Here is a 22,179-nt window from a genome sequence, read left to right on the forward strand (position 1 = left end):
GAGTTGTAGTTTTATAATTTTGTAATTTTTCCTTGGTTTGGGTGACAGAACATATAAGTTTCATATATTAGTTGGGCATCTGTTCATATTTCTGTACTTTTGGAAACAGTTTATGAAAAATTGATATCATCTCTTATATAAATGTTTCATATAATACACCAGTAAAAACTTCTGGGCTACATTTTTGTGTGTGGGGAAAGGGATTGAGAATTCAATTTCCTTACCAAATATAGGGTTGTTTATATTTTATTAGATGTAGTCACTTTTGTCAGTTAGTTTTAGGTCATGCATGTTTCTCAAGTTATTTTTCCATCTCAACTAAGTTGTCAAATTTACTTTTAATATCTACTTTTACTACTACTTTTAATTTTATAATTACTACTTTTAATATCTGTATGATTTTTTATATTTAAATCATGTTTATTCTATTACAGTTGTCTCAATTTCCCCCCTTTGTCCTCCTCCACCCATCCCACCACACCCCCTTCTCCCACAGTCAATTCCCACTCTGTTGTCCATGTCCATGGGTCACTCATACATGTTCTTTGTCTAGTCCCTTCTCCTTCTTTCCACCATTGTTCTCCATTCCAATCCCCTCTGGTCACATTCATCTGCTTCATGTTTCCTTGCCTGTGGTTTATTTTGTTCATTAGTTTATTGTATTGAATAGATTCTACTTATAGGTGAGTCCATACGGTATTTGTCTTTCACCAACAGGCTTATTTCACTTAGCATACTATTCTCCAGTTCCATCCATGATATCTCAAAAGGCAGGAGGTCCTTCTTTCTTTCTTTTTTGTAAATGGGGATTGGTTTTATTTATTTTTATTAAGTGTCATGATCCATTATAAAATATTAAAAAATTTAAATCGATTATAAAGTCTAAGCAATTAAAACAACATGACACCAGCACAGAATTAATCAAGTAGATCAAAGAAATAAAATGAGACATCTAGAAACAAATGCATATACATCTATCTAACAATGTAATATATGATTAAATTGATATTTCAGATCAATGGGGAAAATAAGGCTTATTCAACAAATAAGGAGCATGGACACCTTTTCCTTCAAATAATACAAATATAGAGTTCTATTTCACACATTATACAAGAAATATTCAGGTGAGTTAAAAATCAATATGTAAAAACTAAGGAGTTCTCGGAGAAAATTCAAAATAATATTTTAGTTACCTGAAGTAAAATATTCAAACTCAGAAGCTATAAAATAACATATTGACAATATTACTATATTAAACATTTAAGATTGTATAGTAATGCACACATAAAAGAGATAAAGGACAAGTAATAGAATAGGGATGTATTTGCAACACATGTAAAATAGGGTTAGTAGGGTTTTTTTTTAGGGCAAAAATTCTACAAACTTTTCATCAAAAAAGGGATTAAGAATACCAAAAAGCCATTTAAAGCTTTTTAAAAATAATAGAAAGAGGCAAGAAATATACAAAAAAACATTTATTTTCAACAAAAAATAACAATTAAAATAACATCATTGTCACAATCAGATGAATAAGTTAAAAATATTGGTAATATAAAGTAATGGAGACTGTGAAAGGAACTGGGTATTCATAGACTCTTTTTCTTCATCTTAAAGCAGTCCCTTTAGCATATTTTGCAGTGCTGGCTGGGTGGAGACATATTCTTCTAGACGTCCTTTGTCTGAGAAATTCCTTATTTCTCCTTCAATTTTAATTGAGACCCTTGCTGTATAGAGCAGTCTTGGTTGCAGGACATTGCTTTTCATTGCATGGAATATTTCTTGCTATTCCCTTCTGGATTGCAGTGTTTCTGTTGAGAAGTCAGCTGCTAGCTATATCAGGGCTCCCTTATATGTTAGTACCTCTTTCTCACTTGCTGCTTTTAGGATTCTCTGTTTGCCTTTGATATTTGCTATTTTAATGATGATGTGTCTTGGAGTGGGCCTCATAGTGTTCCTCTTGAGTGGAACCCTCTTTGCTTCCTGGACTTGGGTGACTTTTTCTCTTCTTCAATTAGGGAAGTTTTCCATCATTACTTTTTCAAACAGGTTCTCTATCGCTTCCTCATCCTCTTCTCCTTCTGGTATCCCTATTACACAGATATTATTACATTTCAGGTTGTGCTGCATTTCCCTAAATGCCTCTTCATTCTTTTTCAGTTGTTTTTTGTTTTGTTGCTCTTTCTGGGAGCTTTTTCTTCTTTGTCATCCAGCTTGCTGATTCAATCCTCAGCATCATCTAGCCTCCCTTTGATTCCTTCTACTGTGTTCTTCAATTCAGAAATTGTATTCTTCATTTCCTCTTGTCTCTTATGTCTCTCTATGTCTTTTTTCATGCTGATATAGTGTGGAGTAAGTTCCTCATAGTTTCCCTGTAGTTTGTGGTAATTCTCACTGAACTCACTGAGCTCATTGCGCTTCCTTAGAACCGTTGTTTGGAACTCAATATCTGATAGTATACTTGCCTCTATTTCATTTAGTTCTCTTTCTGGGGATTCCTCCTTTCCCTTTGAGTGGGCAGGGGGTTAATTCTTTGTCTTCTCATTATTTGTGAGACTTTTTATTTTTTTGCTTCTGTTTATTAAGTTTATCTGTCTTGATTTCGTGACTTTGTGGTGTGAACTTCTATGGTAGGAGAGCACTGTTTTTACTTTCTGGATCTGCCTCTGATGATACAAGATGTTTTTCCTGTCTGACCTGAGGCAGTCTGTTCGAGACTTCCAGGAATCTACTGTCTCTGGCTGTCTCCTTCAGCTGTTAATCTAATCACTCTGCACTCAGCAGGCCGGCTCAGGGATACCACAGTGTGTGGCCAAGGCCCCCCTGGGAACAGGGTTATTGAGTTCTCTCATGCTACTGCTGCTCAGGAGAGTGGTCTGTCTGAGCCAGATGGCAGCTGCTGTGTGGGGTAGGAGTGAGCACCAGGATCCTGTTTGCTACTCTCTCAGCTCTCTCCCCAACACCTCCTTCCCTAGTCTCTCCTCAGGCGTCTGTAGCCCACTATGCCCCTGCCTTTGCTGAAGCCCAGGGTAAGTGGATGTGAATAAAAATTTATGTGTTGGCCTTTTAAATAGCTCTTTCTGTCTCTAGTGGCCTGCCACTGGCATAGAGCAACCCTGTCACTTTTTGCAGCTTGGCTGTTATCTGTGTACTATTTGGCCTCTGGTGCTGTAGGATGGAGATCCCTGCTTATTGGTTTAGACCCCACTCTTCTCTGGGGGATACAACTGGCCATTTCAATATCCTCCTGGTGTTGCTGTCGGTGGGTGTCCTGCCCGCATTCTCCAGTCTGTACCACACTCCTTATCAGTTAGGTTGTGCTAAAGCTGATTCTTCTGTCTGTCTGAGGTTTTAAGGCTCCTCTCTCACTATTGTTCAGTTGTTTGTTCGGGGTGATTTCTCCACAATTTAGTTGTAATTCCATGTTGGTCGTGGTAGGAGATCAGGGTGACTTACACTCATTCCTCCGCCATCTTGGTTCTCTATTTGCGTTTTCTATTTTCTTCTCAGTCATGCTAATAAGCAATTAGAAACTTTTGCTTAATAAGATTTTGCTAGTGTTTTCTAGTCCATATATTTCTATTTGTCCTTCTATTTCCTTATTTTCCTTAAATTTGCATGCCACTTTATAACTTAAGTGGGAAACTTAAATCACCGAATTTGCATCTCTCTTCCTTTTTAAGATAGGTATTTAAAGCTTTTTCCTATTAAGTTCGGCTTTAAGTCAATCACTCAATTCTCACTATGTTGCATTACAATTATTATGCAACTGAAAATAGTTTCTAATTTTCCTTGTAATTTCTTCTTTGATCTATCAGTTATTGAGAATGGTGCTTTCTTTTTCTTCTTTTTTAGAATGGTCTTTCTAATTTCCAAATAATTCAGGATGTTCTACAGATTTATTGTTATTGATTTCTTACTCATTTCATGTGTTAATAGAATATATACTGATGTTTTCAATCTTTTGGTATGTATAGGGTCTCATTTAATGACCTATTATACAGTGTAGATTGAAGAAAATTCCATATACTCTTGAAAAAATTGTACTCTATAGTTACTGGATTTAGGACTCTATATATGTCAGTTAGGTCAAGGTTGTTAATAGTGTAATTCAAATCATCTATGCCTGTACTGATTTTTTCCTACTCTGTCAATGACTGAGATAAAAGCATTATGATCTACAACTGTGAATGCGGATTTGTTTATTTCTCCCTTTAATTCTGTCAGTTTTTGGTTTATGTTGTTATGCTTTTGAAGCTCTGTTGTGATGCTTTAAACAGTCTCTCACCCTGAAGGAATTTCTCTTGGTGCAAGTATGCTGATGAGGAATTCCATTTTTGGTTTTTTTTTTTTTAATTATCAGAAAATGTCTTAAATTTGCTTTTATTTTGGTGTCTATTTTAACTACATATAATTCTCTTTGCAGATATTTTTCACTTCTCTAATGGTCACTTTTCATTGTTGTACATTACCCTTTCATCCTGATAGGAAGTCCATCCTTAGTCATATCATTGTGCCCCCATATATGTGTACTTTCTCTGTAGCTTCTTTTAGATTTTCTTTTAATCACAGATTGTTTTTTCCTAGTAGATTAATTATGATGTGCTGGAGTGCAGTATTCTTTGTTTTTATCCTGACTGGATTGTGGTAAACTTCTTAAATTTATATTTTTCTGTAAATTTATATTTTTTAATCAAGTACAGGAAATTCACGCCATTACTACTGCCCCATTAATTATTACTCTTTATACTCACCTGATTTCCCCCTCTTGTTCTTAAAGAACACTATTTACATTTGTATTAAATCATTTGATACTGTCTCTCAGGTCACTGACACCCTATTAATTTCCTTCTCTTTGTTCATCAGATTGGATTTTTCTTCTAATTTGTCTTTAAGTTTACTGACCTTTTCTTTAGTCATCTCCATGGAATACTATGCACCAGAAAGAAAGTAAATCATACACTTCACAACAGTGAGGAGGGCACTGGAGAGCATTATGCTAAGTGATATAAGCCAGGCAGTGAAATGCAAGACCATATGATCTCATCTATAATTGGAACCTGATCAAAAAAGAAACGCCAGCAAAAAAGAGTCAGAGACTTAGAAGTAAACAAAAAACTGATAGTAACCAAAGGGGAAGGTGAAGGGGGATGCCAGCGGAAAGAAGGGGAAAGGTCGTCAAGAAACACATATAAAGGACAGAGGGACAAAGACAACAGTCAGAGAAGACTGAATGTGGGAGGTGGCGGTGGGTATGGCAGGGGGAGAATAATGGGGGAAAAATGGGAAGAACTATAATTGAACAAAAATTTAAAAATTTTTAAAAAGCCCATATGGTTTTTCATATATTTTAATTTTCAAATGGAGATTTTCTTTTATTTATTATTTTATTCTTATTCAAGAACAGTTGTCTCCATTTTCCCACCACGACTTTCCCCTGCCCCAAACAGCCCCCTCCCACCCTAGATCCTTCCACACTGTGGATTTGTCCATGGGTCCTTTATCCATGTTCCTTGATGATCCTTCCTCTTCTTCCATTACACCCTCCCTCCTTGCATCTGGTTACTGTTGCTTTGTTTTGTATGTCAATGTTGCTGATTATATTGTGTTCCTTGTTTGTTTTGTTGATTAGATCTCACTTATAGATCAGATCATAAGGTATTTTTCTTTCACCACCTGGCTTACTTCACTTGGCATAGTGCTCTCCAGGTGCATCCATGCTGTCCTGAAGGGTAGTAGCCCTTTTTTTTTTCTTTCTGCTGCATACTATTCCATTGTGTAAATGTACCATAGTTTTTTGATCAACTCAATGCCTCTTGGGAACTTAGATTGCTTCCAATACTTTGCTATTGTAAATTGTGCTGCTATGAACAATGGGGTGCAGAGGTTCTTTTGAATTAGGGTATAATCCCAGCAGTGGAATTTCTGGGTCAAAAGACAGTCCCATTTTTAGCTTTTTGAAGAAATTCCAAACTGTTTTCCACAGTGGTTGTACCAGTCTGCATTCCCACCAACAGGGTACTAGCGTTCCCTTTTCTTCACAATCTTGCCAACACTTGTTTCTTGATTTGTTTATGATGGCCACTCTGACTGGTGTAAAGTGGTATCTCATTGTGGTTTTAATTTGTATCTCTCTAATGGCTAGTGATGCTGGGCATCCTTCCATATATCTCTGAGCCCTGTTTATGTCTTCCTGAGAGAGGAATATATTCAAGTCCTTTCCCAAACTTTTAATTAGGTTGTTTGTCTTCCTACAGTGGGGACCTGTGAGTACTTTATACATTTTGGAGATCAAACCTTTCTCTGAGGTATCATTGGCAAATATATTTTCCGATATGGCTGGTTCCCTTTTCATTTTGCTGATGTTTTCTATAGCCATGTAGAAGCTTCTTATTTTGATGAGGTCCCACTTGTTTATTCTTTCCTTTATGTCCCTTGCTTTAGGGGACGTATCGGTGAAAATATTGCTGCGTGGGGTATCTGAAAGTGTCCTGCCAATGTTCTCATCTAGGACTTTTATGGTGTTGCGACTTATATTTAAGTCTTTTATCCATCTTGAGTTTATTTTTGTGTACGGTGTAAGTAGGTGGTCAAATTTCATTTTTCTTGCATGTAGCTGCCCATATTTCCCACACCACTTGTTGAAGAGGCTATTTTTATTCCATTTTATGCTTCTTTCCCCTTTGTTGAGTATTAATTGACCATAGAGACAAGGGTTTATTTTGGGGCTCTCTATTCTGTTCCACTGATATATGTGTCTATTCTTATGCCAGTACCAGACTGTTTTGATTACAGAGGCCTGGTAATACACTTTGATGTCAGGTATTGTGATCCCTCCTTCTTTGTTCTTTTTTCTCTAAAGTGCTGCAGCTCTTCTGAGTCATTTATGGTTCCATATTAATTTTTGAAATGTTTGTTCTATATCTGTGAAATATGTCATTGGTATTTTAATGGGGATTGCATTGAATCTATAAATTATTTAGGGTACTATGGACATTTTGATGATATTAGTTCTTTCCATCCATGATCATGGAATATGATTCCACTTATTTGTGTCTTCCTTAATTTCTTTCTTCAGGGTTGTGTAGTTTTCTGAATACAGTTTGCTTACTTCCAAGGTCAGGTTTATATCAAGGTATTTATGTTTCTTGATGCTATAGCAAATAGGATTTTCCCCCTGATATCTCATTCTGATATTTCATTGTTGGTGTACAAAAATGCCTTTGATTTCCGAATATTGACTTTGTATCCCACTGTTTTGTCAAATTCACTGATTAGATCGACTCGTTTTTTGGTGGAGTCTATAGGATTTTCTACGTTCACTATCATGCCATCTGCAAATACTGACAGTTTTAATTCCTCCTTTCCAAATTGGATGCCTTTTATTTCTTTTACTTGTCTGACCACTATGGCTAGGACTTCCAATACTATATTCAATAGAAGTAGGGAAAGCGGACAACCTTGTCTTCTTCCTGATCTTAGTGGGAAAGCTTTTAATTTTTGCTCATTCAGTATGATGCTGCCTGTAGATTTTTCGTATATGGCCTTAATTATGTTGAGGTATGCCCACTTTCCTCCAACTTTGCTGTGTGTTTATCATAAATGGGTTCTGAAACTACCAAATGCTTTTTCTGCATCTATCAAGATGATCGTGTGATTTGTGTTTCCTTTTGTTTATATGATATATTACGTTTATTGATTTGCAAATATTGAAGATTCCTTGAACTCCTGGGATGAATCCCACTTAACTGGAGTGGATGATCTTTTTAATGTATTACTGGATGTGGTTTGCTAATATTTTGTTGAGGATTTTAGACTCTATGTTCATCAACGATATTGGCCTGTAGTCTTCTTTCTTTGCTGTGTCTTTATCTGGCTTCTGGATTAGTATGATGCTGGCCTCATAAAAAGAGTTTGGGAGCCTTCCCTCTTCTTGAATTTTTTGGAATAATCTGAGAATCACATGTTAGCTCTTCCTTAAATGTTCTGTAAAATTCTCCTGTAAAACCACCCAGTCCAGGCCTTTTCTATGCAGGGAGTATTTTGATTACTATTTCAGTTTCACTAGCTGTTATCAGTCTATTAAGGCATTCTGCTTCTTTTTCGTTCAGGGTTGGGAGGTTTTATTTATCTAGAAATTTGTTCATTTCACCCAGGTTTTCAAATTTTGGGGCATATAATCGCTCATAGCAATGTCTTACAATCTTGTGTATTTCTGTGGTATCAGTTGTTATTTGTCCTCTTTCATTTCTGATATTATTTTTTGGGTCCTCTCCCTTTTTTTCTTGATGAGTCTGCTTAAAGGCTTGTCGATTTTGTTTATCTTTTCAAAGAACCAGATCCTGGATTTTTTGATCCTTTGAATTGTTCTTTTAGTCTCTAGGTTATTTAACTCTGCTCTGATCTTGATTATATCCTCCCTTCTACTTCCTCTTGGCTTTGTTTGTTTTTGTTTCTCCAGTTCTTGAAAGTGTAGGATTAGGTTGTTTATTTAAAATGTTTCTATCTTTTTTGGAAGGCTTGTATTGCTATGAACTTCCCTCTCAGGACTTCCTTTGCTGTGTCCCATAGACTTTGGACTGTTGTGTGTTCATTATCATTTGTTTCCAGAAAATTTTTGATTTCTTCTTTGATTTCGTTATTGACCCATTCATTGTTTTTAACATAGTATTCAGTCTCCATCAGTTTGAATGTTTTTGAGTTTCTTCCTTGATATTAGTTTCTAGTTTCAAGCCGTTTTGGTCCAAGAAAATGTTTGTAATGATTTCAATATTCTTGAAGTTGTTGAGGCTTGTTTAGTATCCTATCATGTGTCCTATCTTTGAAAATGTTCCATGTGCATTAGAAAAAAAGGTGTATTTTACTTCTTAGGGATCAAAGGTGTGTGTGTGTGTGTGTGTGTGTGTGTGTGTATGTATACACATATAAATTAAATCAGTAAAGTCCATTTGATCTCATGCGTCTTTCAGTTCCACAATATCTTTACCAATATTTTGTTTGGAAGATGTATCCATTGTTGACAGTGGAGTGTGAAAATCCCCTTCAATCAGTGCGTTGTTGTCTGTATATTTATTGAAATCCTCCAAGATTTTCCTTATATATTTGGGTACTTCTATGTTAGGTGCATAAAGGACTACAATGTTTATGTCTTCTTGATGGATTCTTCATTTGAGTATTATAAAGTGTTCTTCTAGGTCTCTTTCTGTGGCCTTTGTTTTGAAATCTATTTTGTCTGATATAAGTGTTGCTACCCCTGCTTTTTTTTTTTCTTAACCATTGGCTTGGAATATGTTTTCCCTCCCTTTTTCTTTCAGTCTGTAGATCGTTTCTTCTGAGGTGGATCTCTTTTGGCAGCATATGTCTGGGCCCTGTTTTCTTATCCATTCAGCTACCCTATGACTTTTGATTGGAGCATTTAATCCACTTACATTTAAAGTTATTATTGATAGGTACATATTCATTTTTTCCCTTTACACGTGTGTTCCTCTCTTTCTCACTCTTTTTCTTCATTTTCTTAAAGCAGTCCCTTTAGCACATTATGCAGTGTTGCTTTAGTGGAGGTGTATTGTTTAGCCTTCTTTTGTCTGGGAAACTTCTAATTTCACCTTCATTTTAATTGAGAGCCTTGCTGGGTAGAGCAGTCTTGTTTGCAGGTAATCGCATTTCATTACTTGGAATATTTCTTGCCATTTCCTTCTGGCTTGTAGTGTTTCTGTTGAGAAGTCAGCTAGTAGCTGTATTGGGGCTCCCTTGTATGTTACTTCCTGTTTTTCTCTTGCTGCATTAAGGATTCTCTCTTTTTTCTTTGATGTTTGTCATTTTAATTATGATATGTCTTGAGTGAGCCTCTTTGGGTTCCTCTTAAGTGGTACCCTCTGTGCTTCATGGACTTGCGTGACTTTTTCTCTTCTCATATTAGGTAAGTTTTCTGTCATTACTTTTTCAGACAGGTATTCTATCCCTTGCTCTCTTCTCCTGCTTGTATCCATATTATATAGATATTACTACATTTTTGGTTGTGCTGCATTTCCCTTAACACCCCTTCATGCTTTTTGAGTGTGTGTGTGTGTGTGTGTGTGTGTGTGTGTGTGTGTGTGTGTTTCCTTTTCTTGCTCTGTTTGGGAGCTTTTTTCTACCTTGCCCTCCAGATCGTTGATTCAATCCTCTACTTCATCTAGCCTGCTTTTGATTCCATCTACTGTGTACTTCAATTCAGAAATTGTATTCTTCATTTCCTCTTTCCTCTTGTTCATACTGTCTATGTCCTTTTTCCTACTGATAAATTTGAAGTAAGTTCCTTGTAGTTTCCCTATAATTTCTGGTAATTATCCCTGAAGTCACTGAGCTCATTGAGCTTCCCCATAGCCATTGTTTTGAATGCAATATCTGGTAGTATGCTTGCCTCTATTTCATTTATTACTCTTTCTGAGGATTCCTCCTTTCGTTTCAATTGGAGGTTATTTCCCTGTCTTCAAATTATTGTGATACTCCTGTTTTTACTTATGCTTCTTAAATTGATCTGTTTTGACGTCCTGACTTTGTGGTGTGATATTCTATGGTAGGACACCTGTGAGATTCTGTGATGCAGTCTCCTTGATCTCCTAAACTTGCTACTCTTTGGATGCCTTTTATGCCATCTATGTTGTCTCTCTGGAAGTACTTGGGTTTTGTTTGTTGTTTGCTTGTTCTTTGGTCATCCTTTCTTCCAGCTGGTTGACCAAGGGTCACTCTGCCTACCACGTCTACTCTGTTTTTGTACAGGTACTGCCATAAAAAACCCACAAAGCCAAGGATACAAATCCAAATCTGCAAAAATATGCCCCCCTGCAATCTCACTATCAATAGCAAATGAACCAGTACTAATAAGGATGTAAAGAGATTAAGACAATTATAAGAAAGGAGAAAAATAAACTAAAACTATGAAATCTAATTACTTAATATGCACAAACTTGGTGGACCTGAGATGAATATTAAAATGCTAAGTAGTAAAGAAAATGTTGCAAATCATGGAGAAGACCACTGAGGATTTCGTCTTGATAGCCTGTAGTATTTGCCACTGTTTTTTTCTTTCTGGATCTACCTCTGGTGATATCAGATGTTGACCCCATCTGATCTTAGCCAGTCTGTTCGGAACTCCCAGGAATCTACTGCCTGTGGCTGTCTTCTTCAACTGTTAATCTTTCACTCTGCAGACAGCAGTCAGGCTTAAGCACTACAAGGCTGGGCAGAATCCCTCCTGGGTTCGAGGCTGCTCAGAGGGTAGTGGTCTGCTCAGAGGGTAGTGGTGTGCCCACGCACTATGGCTGCTGCTGTAGCGGGGATGACTGAGCACCAGTATCCTGGTGGCTACTTTTTCAGTTCTTTCCCTAAGGCCTCCATCTCCAGTCTCTCTCAAGCATCTCTAGTCTACTCTGCCCTCACCTTTTGACAGGGGTCTACTATCTGTGGCTGCCAGTCTGTACTCTGCAGTCAGGCTTAGTCACCACAGGGTCAGGGTAGAGTCAATCCGGGGGTGGGGCTATTGTTCCTTTCAGGATGCTGCTGCTCAGGTGACGGGTCTGTCTGAGGAAGATGGCTGCTGTATGGGGGATGACTCAGCACTGGGATCCCGCTGGCTACTCCCTCAGTTCTCTCTCCAAAGACTCTGTCCACAGTCTCTCCTCAGGCATCTTTAGGCCACTGTGCCCCACATTTGTCCGAGCCCAGGGTAAATGGCTCCAAATAAAAATTTATGCATTGGCACTTTAAAATGGCTCTTTGTGTCTCTAGCTACCCATCTCTGGCAGAGAGCAACCCTGGCACTTTTTGCAGCTGGCTGTTGTCTGTGTACTTTTTGGGCTCTGGTCATGTAGGCCGGGGATCCCTGCTTATGGTTTAGACTCCACTCTTCTCAGCAGATCGAACTGGCCACTTAAATATCCTTCTGGTGTTGCTGCCTGTGGTAGCCCAGCCAGCCTTCTAGAGTCTGTACCACACTCTTTACCAGTCATGTTATGCTGAAGCTGATTCTTCTGTCTGTCAGAGGTTATAAGGCTCCTCTCTCAGTATTGTTCAGTTGTTTGTTTGGGGTGATTCCTCCACAATTTATTTGTAATTGCAAATTGGTACTGGGAGGAGGGCAGTGTGACTTCCATTCACTCCTCCGTCATCTTGTCCCTCTCAGACTTTCCTTTTTGTTTCCAGTTCTATGCTGTGATTCTCTTTTCACTCATTTTGAGCCAATTTCCCTTCAAATTGCAAATATATTTATTCTATTGGCTTTAAATCACCTTCTACAATTTCTAACATCTGTGTTATTTCTGAGTTAGTTTTATTGATTGGTCTTTTGCTGACTATGGGTCACTGTTAGTTGTTACTTCTTATGACTAGTAAGGTTTAATTGCATACTGGGCATGGTAGTTAATATGTAGATATCCAAGTTCTTTTACATTTCTCTGAAAAGTATTGAGATTTTGTTTTAGGAAATAGTTATCTCAGGTGAACTAAAACTTAATATTCTGTTTACCTTTCAATGAACAGCAGTTAAATTTATATTTAGTTATTACAGCCTTTTAGCTGTTACTTTTTACAGGGTTGCATGAATTCTCCCTTACATGTAAAGTTCAGGATTCTAACATGAATTTATGTGGACTTCCAGTCAAGATAGAGACAAAGGTAAATGTGGTACTCATTTCATCACAAAACCACAACAAATTTATAACTAAACAACCAAACAACGCTTTATCAAAACCAAAAGAAATTGACCTGAATGGAGTCCTACAATTATGGAATTAAAGAAGAAATCATAATGAGACTGGTAGCAGGGACAGAGATGCAGAATGGGCTGGTCCCACATCCATGTGTGGTGGTTAAAAATCAGGAGGGATATACTCAAGCAAGGGGTCTCATCTACAAACCAGGGTTCCATCCCAGTTTTCTAGTGCCTAGAAAATAAGTCTCCATAACTTCTGGCTGCAAATACCAGCAGGGATTGAGTCAGTGGAGAACAGAAACTGCTGGAGTCTCAGGCAGTTCTTCTTAAAGGGCCAATGCACAGACTCGCTCCCTCTGAGCTCCAACACGGGGGCAGACTGAAAGGCATCTGAGACATATGGGGAAGAACTGAATTGTCCAGCATCAGGCCAAGGGCTGGGGGTCAGCTTTGTCCCAGACAGAATTCTGGGGGAAGACACTCTCCCTTTTCTGAGCACTACCCCCACAACCCAGAACTGGGAGGTGGGTGCCATATATGAGAACGCCATCTTCTGGGCTCACACTATATGCCCCACCCCGGTGATTCCCTGAGGCTCTGTACCACCCAAATTTATGCCCATCTAAGCTGTTTCCAGTGGCTTATCCATGTGAATGGCACGTCTTGGTCCATGCTTCAGATTTTTCTAAGTTTTCTCAAACAAGCAACATCTGGCTTCAGCGAGCCTTGTGCCTCTTGCTAAGGGGCCCCAAACCCAGCACTAGCAGCAGTCAGCCTTGGTTCACAACTTGGCCTCACCTGGGCACCTCCAAGGCCAGCACAAGTAGCAGCCATGTAGATATCACTTTGTAGCATATGCTGTGTGACTCTAGACAGAACACAAGCAGTGGCTGACTTTGGATGTGCAAAAAGCAACCAAAGCTCAACTACAAGAGGAGAGTATACACAGCCCATATCAGGGTACAACTCAAGTATCCAGGACGGGTAATAGGAGAGGCTGTGCCACTGGACCCTACAGGACACCTACTACATTAGGCCACTCTACCAAGCCTGGGAGATGTAGTAGCTCTACCTAATACATTAAAAAAAAAAAAAAAACACAGGGGGACTGCCAAAATGAGGAGATAAGGAAACATGGCCCAAATGAAAGAACAGAACAAAACTCCAGAAAAGAACTAAGTAAAATGGAGAAAAGCAATCTATCATCAGATGCAGAGTTCAAAACACTAATTATAAGTATGCTCAGGGAACTTACTGAGGACCTCAACACCATAAAAAACATCCAGTCAGAAACAAAGGAACACTAATTGAAAAAAAAGAATATTTTACAGGGAATAAACAGGACCATGGATGAAACCGAGAACCAAATCAGTGATTTGGACATAAAGAAGCAAAAAAAACAATCAATGAGAACAGCAAAAAGAAAAAATAATCCAAAAAAAAAAATGACAGCGTAAGGAGCCTCTGGAACAACTTCAAGCATACAAACATTCATATCATAGGGATGCTGGAAGGAGCAGGGAAATAGCAAGAAATTGGAAGCCTATTTGAAAAAATTAAGAAAGAAAACTTCCTTAATTTGGTGAAGAAAATAGATATACAAGTCAAAGAAGCACAGAGAGTCCCAAGGAATGTGGACCCAAAGAGGCCCACTTCAAGACACATCATAATTAAAATGCCAAAGGTTAAATACATAGAGAATCTTAAAAGTTGCAAGAGAAAAGCAGTTAGTTACCCACAATGAAGGTCCCATAAGACTGTCAGCTGATTTGTCAAAAGGAACTGCAGGCTAGAAGAAATTGGCACGAAATATTCAAAGTAATGAAAAGCAGGGACATATGGCCAATACTGCTCTACCGGGCAAAGTTATCGTTTAGAATCAAAGGACAGATGAAGAGCCTCCCAGACAAGAAAATGCCAAAGGAGTTCATCATCACCAAACCAGTACTATACAAAATGTTAAAGGGTATTCTTTAAGAAGAAGAATAAGCCCTGGCTGGTGTGACTCAATGGATTGAGCACCAGCCTGCGAACCAAAGGGTTGCCAGTTTGATTCTCAGTCAACAATTGAATCTAAAAAACAAAGTAATCAAACAAGCATAACAGAAATGTAATAGATACAGTGAACATTTTGATGGTTGCTGCATGAGAGAGGATTAGAGGGATGGTTGAAAAAGGTGAAGGGATTAAGAAGTATACATTGGTACTTACAGGATAGTCATGGGGATGTAAAGGACAACAACGGGAATAGATTAGTCAAAGAATATATATTCATGACCCATGGACAACAGTGTAGGGATTGCCTGAAGGAGTGGGGGAACCAGGTAGAGGAGGACAAAGGGAGAAAATTTGGGACAACTTTAATAGTATAAGTAATACATTATAATAATAATAATTTAAAAAGAATTTGTGTGGAGTTTCCAAGCAGATTTTTTGGCTCTCACCTCTGTGACTCCCACCTTTTGAGCATAACCCTTACCTCTTTCCAACCATTCTGGCACCCTTACCTCTATTCTCTGACTTTACAAGCCAGTAAGACTGTGGTTTCTTATCTGGGTTCTAGCCATCCTATGCCATGCAGACTGTAGGAGGCACTCAGGAGAAAAGCCACATGAATACAAACTTGTCCAGTGTACTTCCTTTCTTTCAAGGATAGAATCCTTTCTCATTTTTTTTTTTTGCTTTTGGTCTCTCTCCTGTGCCTACCATATTAAATGGCTACCATATTTTGTCCAGAGTGTATACTTCGTATCTTAAAAAGAATCAATCTGATAAAAGTCACTGTACCAATATCAGAAATAAATCACTTCTGGTCTTTTATTTACCATGACAGAAGTCACTCTTACTACAAAACTATTCTTCTCAAACTGTGTTATTCAAATAGGTGTTCTGCATAACACTAATTATTATTACAGTAGTCTCCATTTATGCATGGAAGATACATTCCAAGACCCTCAGTCAATGCCTGAAACCATATATATACTGAACTTTGTGTATAGTATTTTTTCATGCATACATATTATAGCAAAGTTTAATTCACAAATTAGGCACAGTAAGACATTAACAATAAGTAATAATAAGATAGAAAGATTGTAACAATATGCCATAATAAAAGTTATATGAGCCGTGTCTGGTGTGGCTCAGTTGGTCGGAGCATTGTTCTGTGGACCAAAATTTCAGATATGATTCCCAGTCAGGGCTCATGCCCATGTTTTATGTTCAGTCCCTTGTCGGGGCATGTGTGACAGGCAACTGACTAATGCTTCTCTCTCACATTAGTGTTTCTTTCCCTCTCTCTCTTCTCCTCTCTCTAAAATCAGTAAGAATATCCTCAGGTGAGGATAAAAAATGTTTCATGAATATGGTGTCTCCTCATTCAAAATATCTTAGTACACTGTACTCACCCTTATTCTTGTGATAATATGATGTGATACATGAAGTGAGGTGAATTATGTAGGCCTGTGAGGTAGTGTTAGCCAACTAGAGACCTTCTGGTGATACGGCTACTAGGTGACTAATGGACAGATAGTGTATGCAGCATGGATACACTGGAAAAAAGGTTGATTCATGCCTTGAACAGGATGGAGCATAACTGCACTATTTCATTATACTACCCAAAATGGCACACAATTTAAAAGTTATAAATTTTCCATTTAATACTTTTGAACCTCAGTGGACTGTGGGTAAATAAAACCGTGAATAAGGGGGGACTACTGTAAAAAGTGTCCTGTTAAGAGAAATGTGGGTTTACATGATCAAATGGAGCTTGGGAATATAGATTTTCTTTACTGCTGTCCTTTTTAACACTTTAATATGTTAGTGAACTTTTTATATCCTTAAATAGAATATGTTCTTGAGATATGTCCCAAACTTTTTAATGCATAATTAGTAGCTTTCACTCATTTATTAAAAAATATTTATTAAGCCCCAAGGAGTGCAGGCTAGAGTTTAATTCCCTTTCTCCTTTTAACTCTCTTAGGGCCAATTCACTATCTCTTTTTAATCTTCCAATTTCAATGTGAATAACTGACTCATAGTGACTAGGTTTATGCTATTTAATCCCCACCAATACTTACTTCTTAATCATCATATGTATACAATAAGGGTGCTGTTCTGGAAAAAGTAAGATAAAAATAGAGATTCACCAATTATTAACTTACGTGGACTAGAAAAATACATACAAAATTACCTAGCAAGGTATCCAGACAGATGAGTAGCCTAATAAATGCTTAGTTCCTTGTTAATGTTTTTTCACTTCTTATGTTTATTAAGAGCTTTGAACAAAATTGATCAGACGTTAGTAAACTATCGCTCCCAGATTAAATGCAGTCAGAAGCTTATTTTATATAGTCCAAGACCTAAAAATGTTTTCTACACATTCAAAAAGATATTATAAAGGAAGACAGAAATATGTGACAGAGACCTTATTGGGTCACAAAGCCTAAAACATTTATTATATGGTCTTTTACAGAACCTATATTCTGATCCTTGAGATATATTGTAATTCTTGCAATTATCAAAAATAAGAAGTATAGTAGAATTCATTATATTTACTTAGGGGCTGAGGTAGAAATCATGTTTAAAGAATATTAAAAATATTATTTTACTGGTTTTCCTTTGATTTCAAAGGCCCATCTCAGATCTTACCTTTTCTCCTTTTATAGTACTACAGTAACACTTAGATCCTAGAGAACACCGATAGCAAACCTATAAAGGAAGAGAAAGAGGAAATAAAATCATTAAACATAAACCTGAAAATCAGGCTGTGATTTACAGCTCAAGTGAATTCAACAGTCCAAACTTATAAAAATATATCAGAAAAATATCTGAAAATCTGTACATCAAATTGCAAACAGTGATTACCTCTGCAGAAACTTTCACCTGTGCATTGTATACATTTCTGTTTGAACTTTTTACAATGAACAAATATAATTTTTATAAATCTTATTATTATGTAAGTATAGTTGTTATACAATATTGTGTTAGTTATATTAATTTCAGTTATAAACTAGTGATTTTATAATTCTTATACTTTACAATGTGATCACATTTCACTAATTCTAGTAATCATCTGTCACTATGCTAACTTAGCACAATATTGTTGACTATTTTCCCCTTCCTCTTTTTTGCCCATACCCTCACCTCCCCAAACCTGGCAACGACTCTTTTGATCTCTGTTTCCATCAGACTGTTCTTCTTTGTTCATTAGATTCCTCATATAAGTGAAACCATTGGATACTGGTGTTTTTTCTGCATGACTGACTTAACTTAGGATAATGCCCTCTAGATTCACCCATGTTGTCACAAATGCCAAGATTTCATTCTTTGAATGCTGAAGGAATACACCTCCATCAATACTGCAAGATATGCTAAAGTGACTGCTTTAAGAAGATTAAGAACAACAGAGAGAGCAGAACACAGGTACAAAGGGGAAAAATGACGAGTACCTATCAATAATAACCTTAACTGTTAATGGATCAAATGCTCCAATCAAAAGACATAGAGTAGCTGAAGGGAAAGAAAATGTGACCCACACATATGCAGCCTACAAGAGACCAACCTGAGAACAAAAGAGATACACAAACAGGAAGTGAGAGGTTGGAAAAAATATTTGAAGCAAATAGGAAAAAAAGCTGGGGTAGTAATAATTACATCAGACAAAATAGACTTCAAAACAAAGGCCATAAAAAGAGACACTGAAGGACATTTCATAATGCTCAAGACAAGAATCCATCAAGACATAACTTTGTAAACATATATGCACCCAAATATATAAGGAAAATCTTGGAGGACTTCAAGAAATATAGAGAGAGCAACACACTGATAGTAGGGGATTTTAATACCCCACTGTCAGCAATGGATACACCTTCCAAACGAAATTTCAAAAAGGATACTGTGGCATTGAACAAAGCGCTAGATCAAATGGACTTTACTGACATATATAGAACTTTTCATCCCAAAGAAGCAAAATACACATTCTTTTCAAATGCACATGGAATATTTTCAGAAAAAAATCACATGATAGGACACAAAATAAGCCTCCAGAAATTCAAGAAAATTGAATACATATCAAGCATTTTCTCAGATTACAAGGGCCAGAAACTAGAAACCAACCTCAAGGAAACAACTCAAAAACACTCAAATTAATGGAGATTGAATAGCATGCTCTTAAACAATTAATGGTTTAATGAGATCAATAAATAAATCAAAAAATTTCTGGAAAAAATGAATATGAACACCCAATAGTTCAAAACATACGGGAAACAGCAAAAGCAGTCCTAAGAAAGAAGTTCATAACGATATAGGCATACCGAAAAAAGAAACATTTCAAACAAACAACCTAACCCTGCATGTACAAGACTGGAGGAACAACAACAAAGAAAGCAGAGCAAGGAGAAGGAGAGAAATAACCCAGATTAGAACTGAGTTGAATGATCTAGAGACTAAAAGAACAATTCAAAGGATCAATATATTCAGGAGCTGGTTCTTAGAAGATAAACAAAAACGACAAGCCTCAGAGCAGACTCATCAAGAAAAAGGGGAAAGGACCTAAATAAATAAAATCAGAAACAAAACAGGAGAAACGACAACTGGCACCACAGAAATACAAAGGATTGTAATAAATTACTACAAACAACTCTATGCTAAGAAATTTGAAAACCTAGATGAAATAGACAAGTTTCTAGAAAAATACAGCCTTTCAATGCTGAATGAAGAAGAATCAGAAAGCCTTTATAGACTGATAACAGTTAGTGATATTGAAATAGTAATTAAAACAATCCCGGCACACAGAAGCCCTGGAACAGATGGTTTCACAGGAGAATTTTACAAAACATGTAAGGAAGAACGAATCCCTGTGCTTCTCAGACAATTCCAAAAAATCCAAGAAGAGGGAAGGCTACCAAATTCTTTTTATAAGGCCAGCATCATCCTAAACCCAAAACCAGACAAAGACACAACAAAGAAAGAAAACTACATGCCAACAATGCTGATAAACATAGATGCTAAAATCCTCAGCAAAATATTGGCAAACTGTATCCAACAATACATTAAAAAAACCATCCAAAATGATCAAGTGGGGTTCATCCCAGGGATGTAAGGATGGTTCAATATTCAAAAATCAATAAACATAACACATCACATAAACAAAAGGAAAGACAAAAATCACATGATCATATCAATAGATGCAGAAAAAGCATTTGATAAATGTACAGCATACATTTATGATGAAAACACTCAGCAAAGTGGGAATAAAGGGGGCATACCTCAACATAATAAAGGCCATATATGAAAACCTACAGACAAGATCATACTCAATGGGCAAAACTAAAAGCTTTCCCACTATGATTAGGAACAATATAAGCCTGTCTGCTTTCCCCACTTCTATTTAACATAGTATTGGAAGTCCCATCCACAGTTATCAGACAAGGAAAATAATTAAAAGGCACCCAAATTGGAAAGCAGGAAATAAAACTGTCAATGTTTGCAGATGACATGATAGTGTACATAGAAAAACTTATAGACTCCACCAAAAAACTACTCGACCTAATCAGTGAGTTTGGCTAAACAGCAGAATACAAAGTCAATATTCAGAAATCAAAGGCATTTTTGTACACCAACAATGAAATATCAGAATCAGAAATCAGGAAAAAAATCCCATTTGCTATAGTATGCAGGAAAATAAAATCCCTAGGAATAAATGTAACCAAGGAGGTAAAAGATCTGTACTCAGAAAACTACACAACGTTGAAGAAAGAAATGAAGGAAGACACAAATAAATGGAAGCATATATCCTGTTCATGGATTGGAGGAATTAACATCATCAAAATCTCCATACTGCCCAAAGCAATTTATAAATTCAATGCAATCCCCATTAAAATACCAATATTTCACAGAAATAGAACAAACATTTCAAAAATTTATATGGAACCATAAACGACCCAAAAAAGCCGCAGTAATTTTGAGAAAGAACAAAGTAGGAAAGATCATAATGCCTGGCATCAAACGGTATTACGAGGCCACTTTAATCAAACAGTCTGGTACTGGCACAAGAAAAGACTCATAGATCAGTGGAACAGAATAGAAAACCCAGAGATAAACCCATATCTCCATGGTCAATTAATATTTGACACAGGGGGCAGAAGCATAAAGTGGAGTAAAAGTAGCCTCTTCAATAAATGGTGTTGGGAAAGCTGGACTGCTACATGCAAAAAATTCAAATTTCATCACCAACTGACACTATTCACAAAAATAAACTCAAGATAGATAAAATACTTAAATATAAGTTGTGATACCACAGAAGTCCTAGAGAAGAATATAGGCAGGAAACACTCAGATATTTCACACAGCAATATTTTCACTGATATGTCCCCTAAAGCAAGGGACATAAAGGAAAGAATAAACAAGTGGGACCTCATCAAAATAAGAAGCTTCTGCATAGCTATAGAAAACATCAGAACAATGAAACTGGAACCAACCATATGGAGAAATATATTTGCCAATGATACATCAGACCAGAGTTTGATCTCCAAAACATATAAAAAACTCACATGACTTTCCTCCAAGAAGACAAACAATCCAATTAAAAAAATGGGCAAAGGACCTAGACAGAAAGTTCTCCAAGGAAGAGATACAGAGGGCCCAGAGACATATGAAAGGATGCTCAGCATCACTAGCCATCAGGGAAATGGAAATTAAAACTACAACGAGATACCACTTCACACGAGTCAGAATGGCCATCATAAACAGATCAACAAACAACGGGTGCTGGTGAGGCTGTGGAGAAAAGAGAACCTTAGTACACTGTTGGTGGGAATGCAGACTGGTGCAGCCACTATGGAAAGCAGTGTGGAATTTCCTCAGAAAGCTGAAAATGGAACTGCCTTTTGACCCAGCGATTCCACTGCTCGTCATATACCCTAAGAATCCCAAAATGCCAATTCAAGAGAACCTATGCACCCCAATGTTCATAGCAGCACAACTGACAATAGCCAAGTGTTGGAAGCAATCTAAATGCCCATCAGTAAATGAGTGGATCAAAAGGCTATGGTAAATTTACGCAATGGAATACCAAGCAACAGAAAGAAAGAACTACTACCCTTCGTGACAGCATGGATGGATCTGGAGAGCATTGTGCTAAGTGAAATAAGCCAGTGGGCGAAAGACAAATACCATATGATCTCACCTATAAGTGGATCCTAACCAACAAAACAAACAAGCAAGGAAAATATAACCAGAAACATTGAAAAAAAAATAAACCAACAGAATCAAGAGGGAAGGAGCAGGGGGCAGGGAAAGGGAAGGGAAGGGTCATGTCAAGGAACATGTATAAGGGACCCATGGACAAAGCCAAAGTGGGAAAGGATTGAGGGAGGGAGGTAGGGGAGGGGATCAGGGGAAAGTGGTGGTGGGAAAATGGAGACAAATGTATTTGAACAATAAAAAAATTAAATTAAATTAAAAAAGGAAACTTTTATGTGATGTATATGACG

The 22,179-nt window shown here is 37.2% G+C and overlaps 1 protein-coding gene across 1 annotated transcript in view; it reads right to left on the minus strand.

Annotated features, from left to right (window-relative positions):
* Positions 1-22,179, minus strand: part of COL4A5 (collagen type IV alpha 5 chain) — a 432,611-nt gene that overhangs the window by 253,051 nt on the left and 157,381 nt on the right. The window contains exon 2 of the mRNA XM_054580374.1: positions 17,336-17,395. Coding sequence (XP_054436349.1) covers positions 17,336-17,395 — 60 coding nt within the window. The remainder of the gene's footprint in view (positions 1-17,335; positions 17,396-22,179) is intronic.

Source organism: Pteronotus mesoamericanus, unplaced genomic scaffold (genome assembly GCF_021234165.1).
Source record: "Pteronotus mesoamericanus isolate MK-2021 breed Mesoamerican mustached bat unplaced genomic scaffold, CSHL_Meso_final contig_58, whole genome shotgun sequence".
NCBI classification, from domain to species: Eukaryota; Metazoa; Chordata; class Mammalia; order Chiroptera; family Mormoopidae; genus Pteronotus; species Pteronotus mesoamericanus.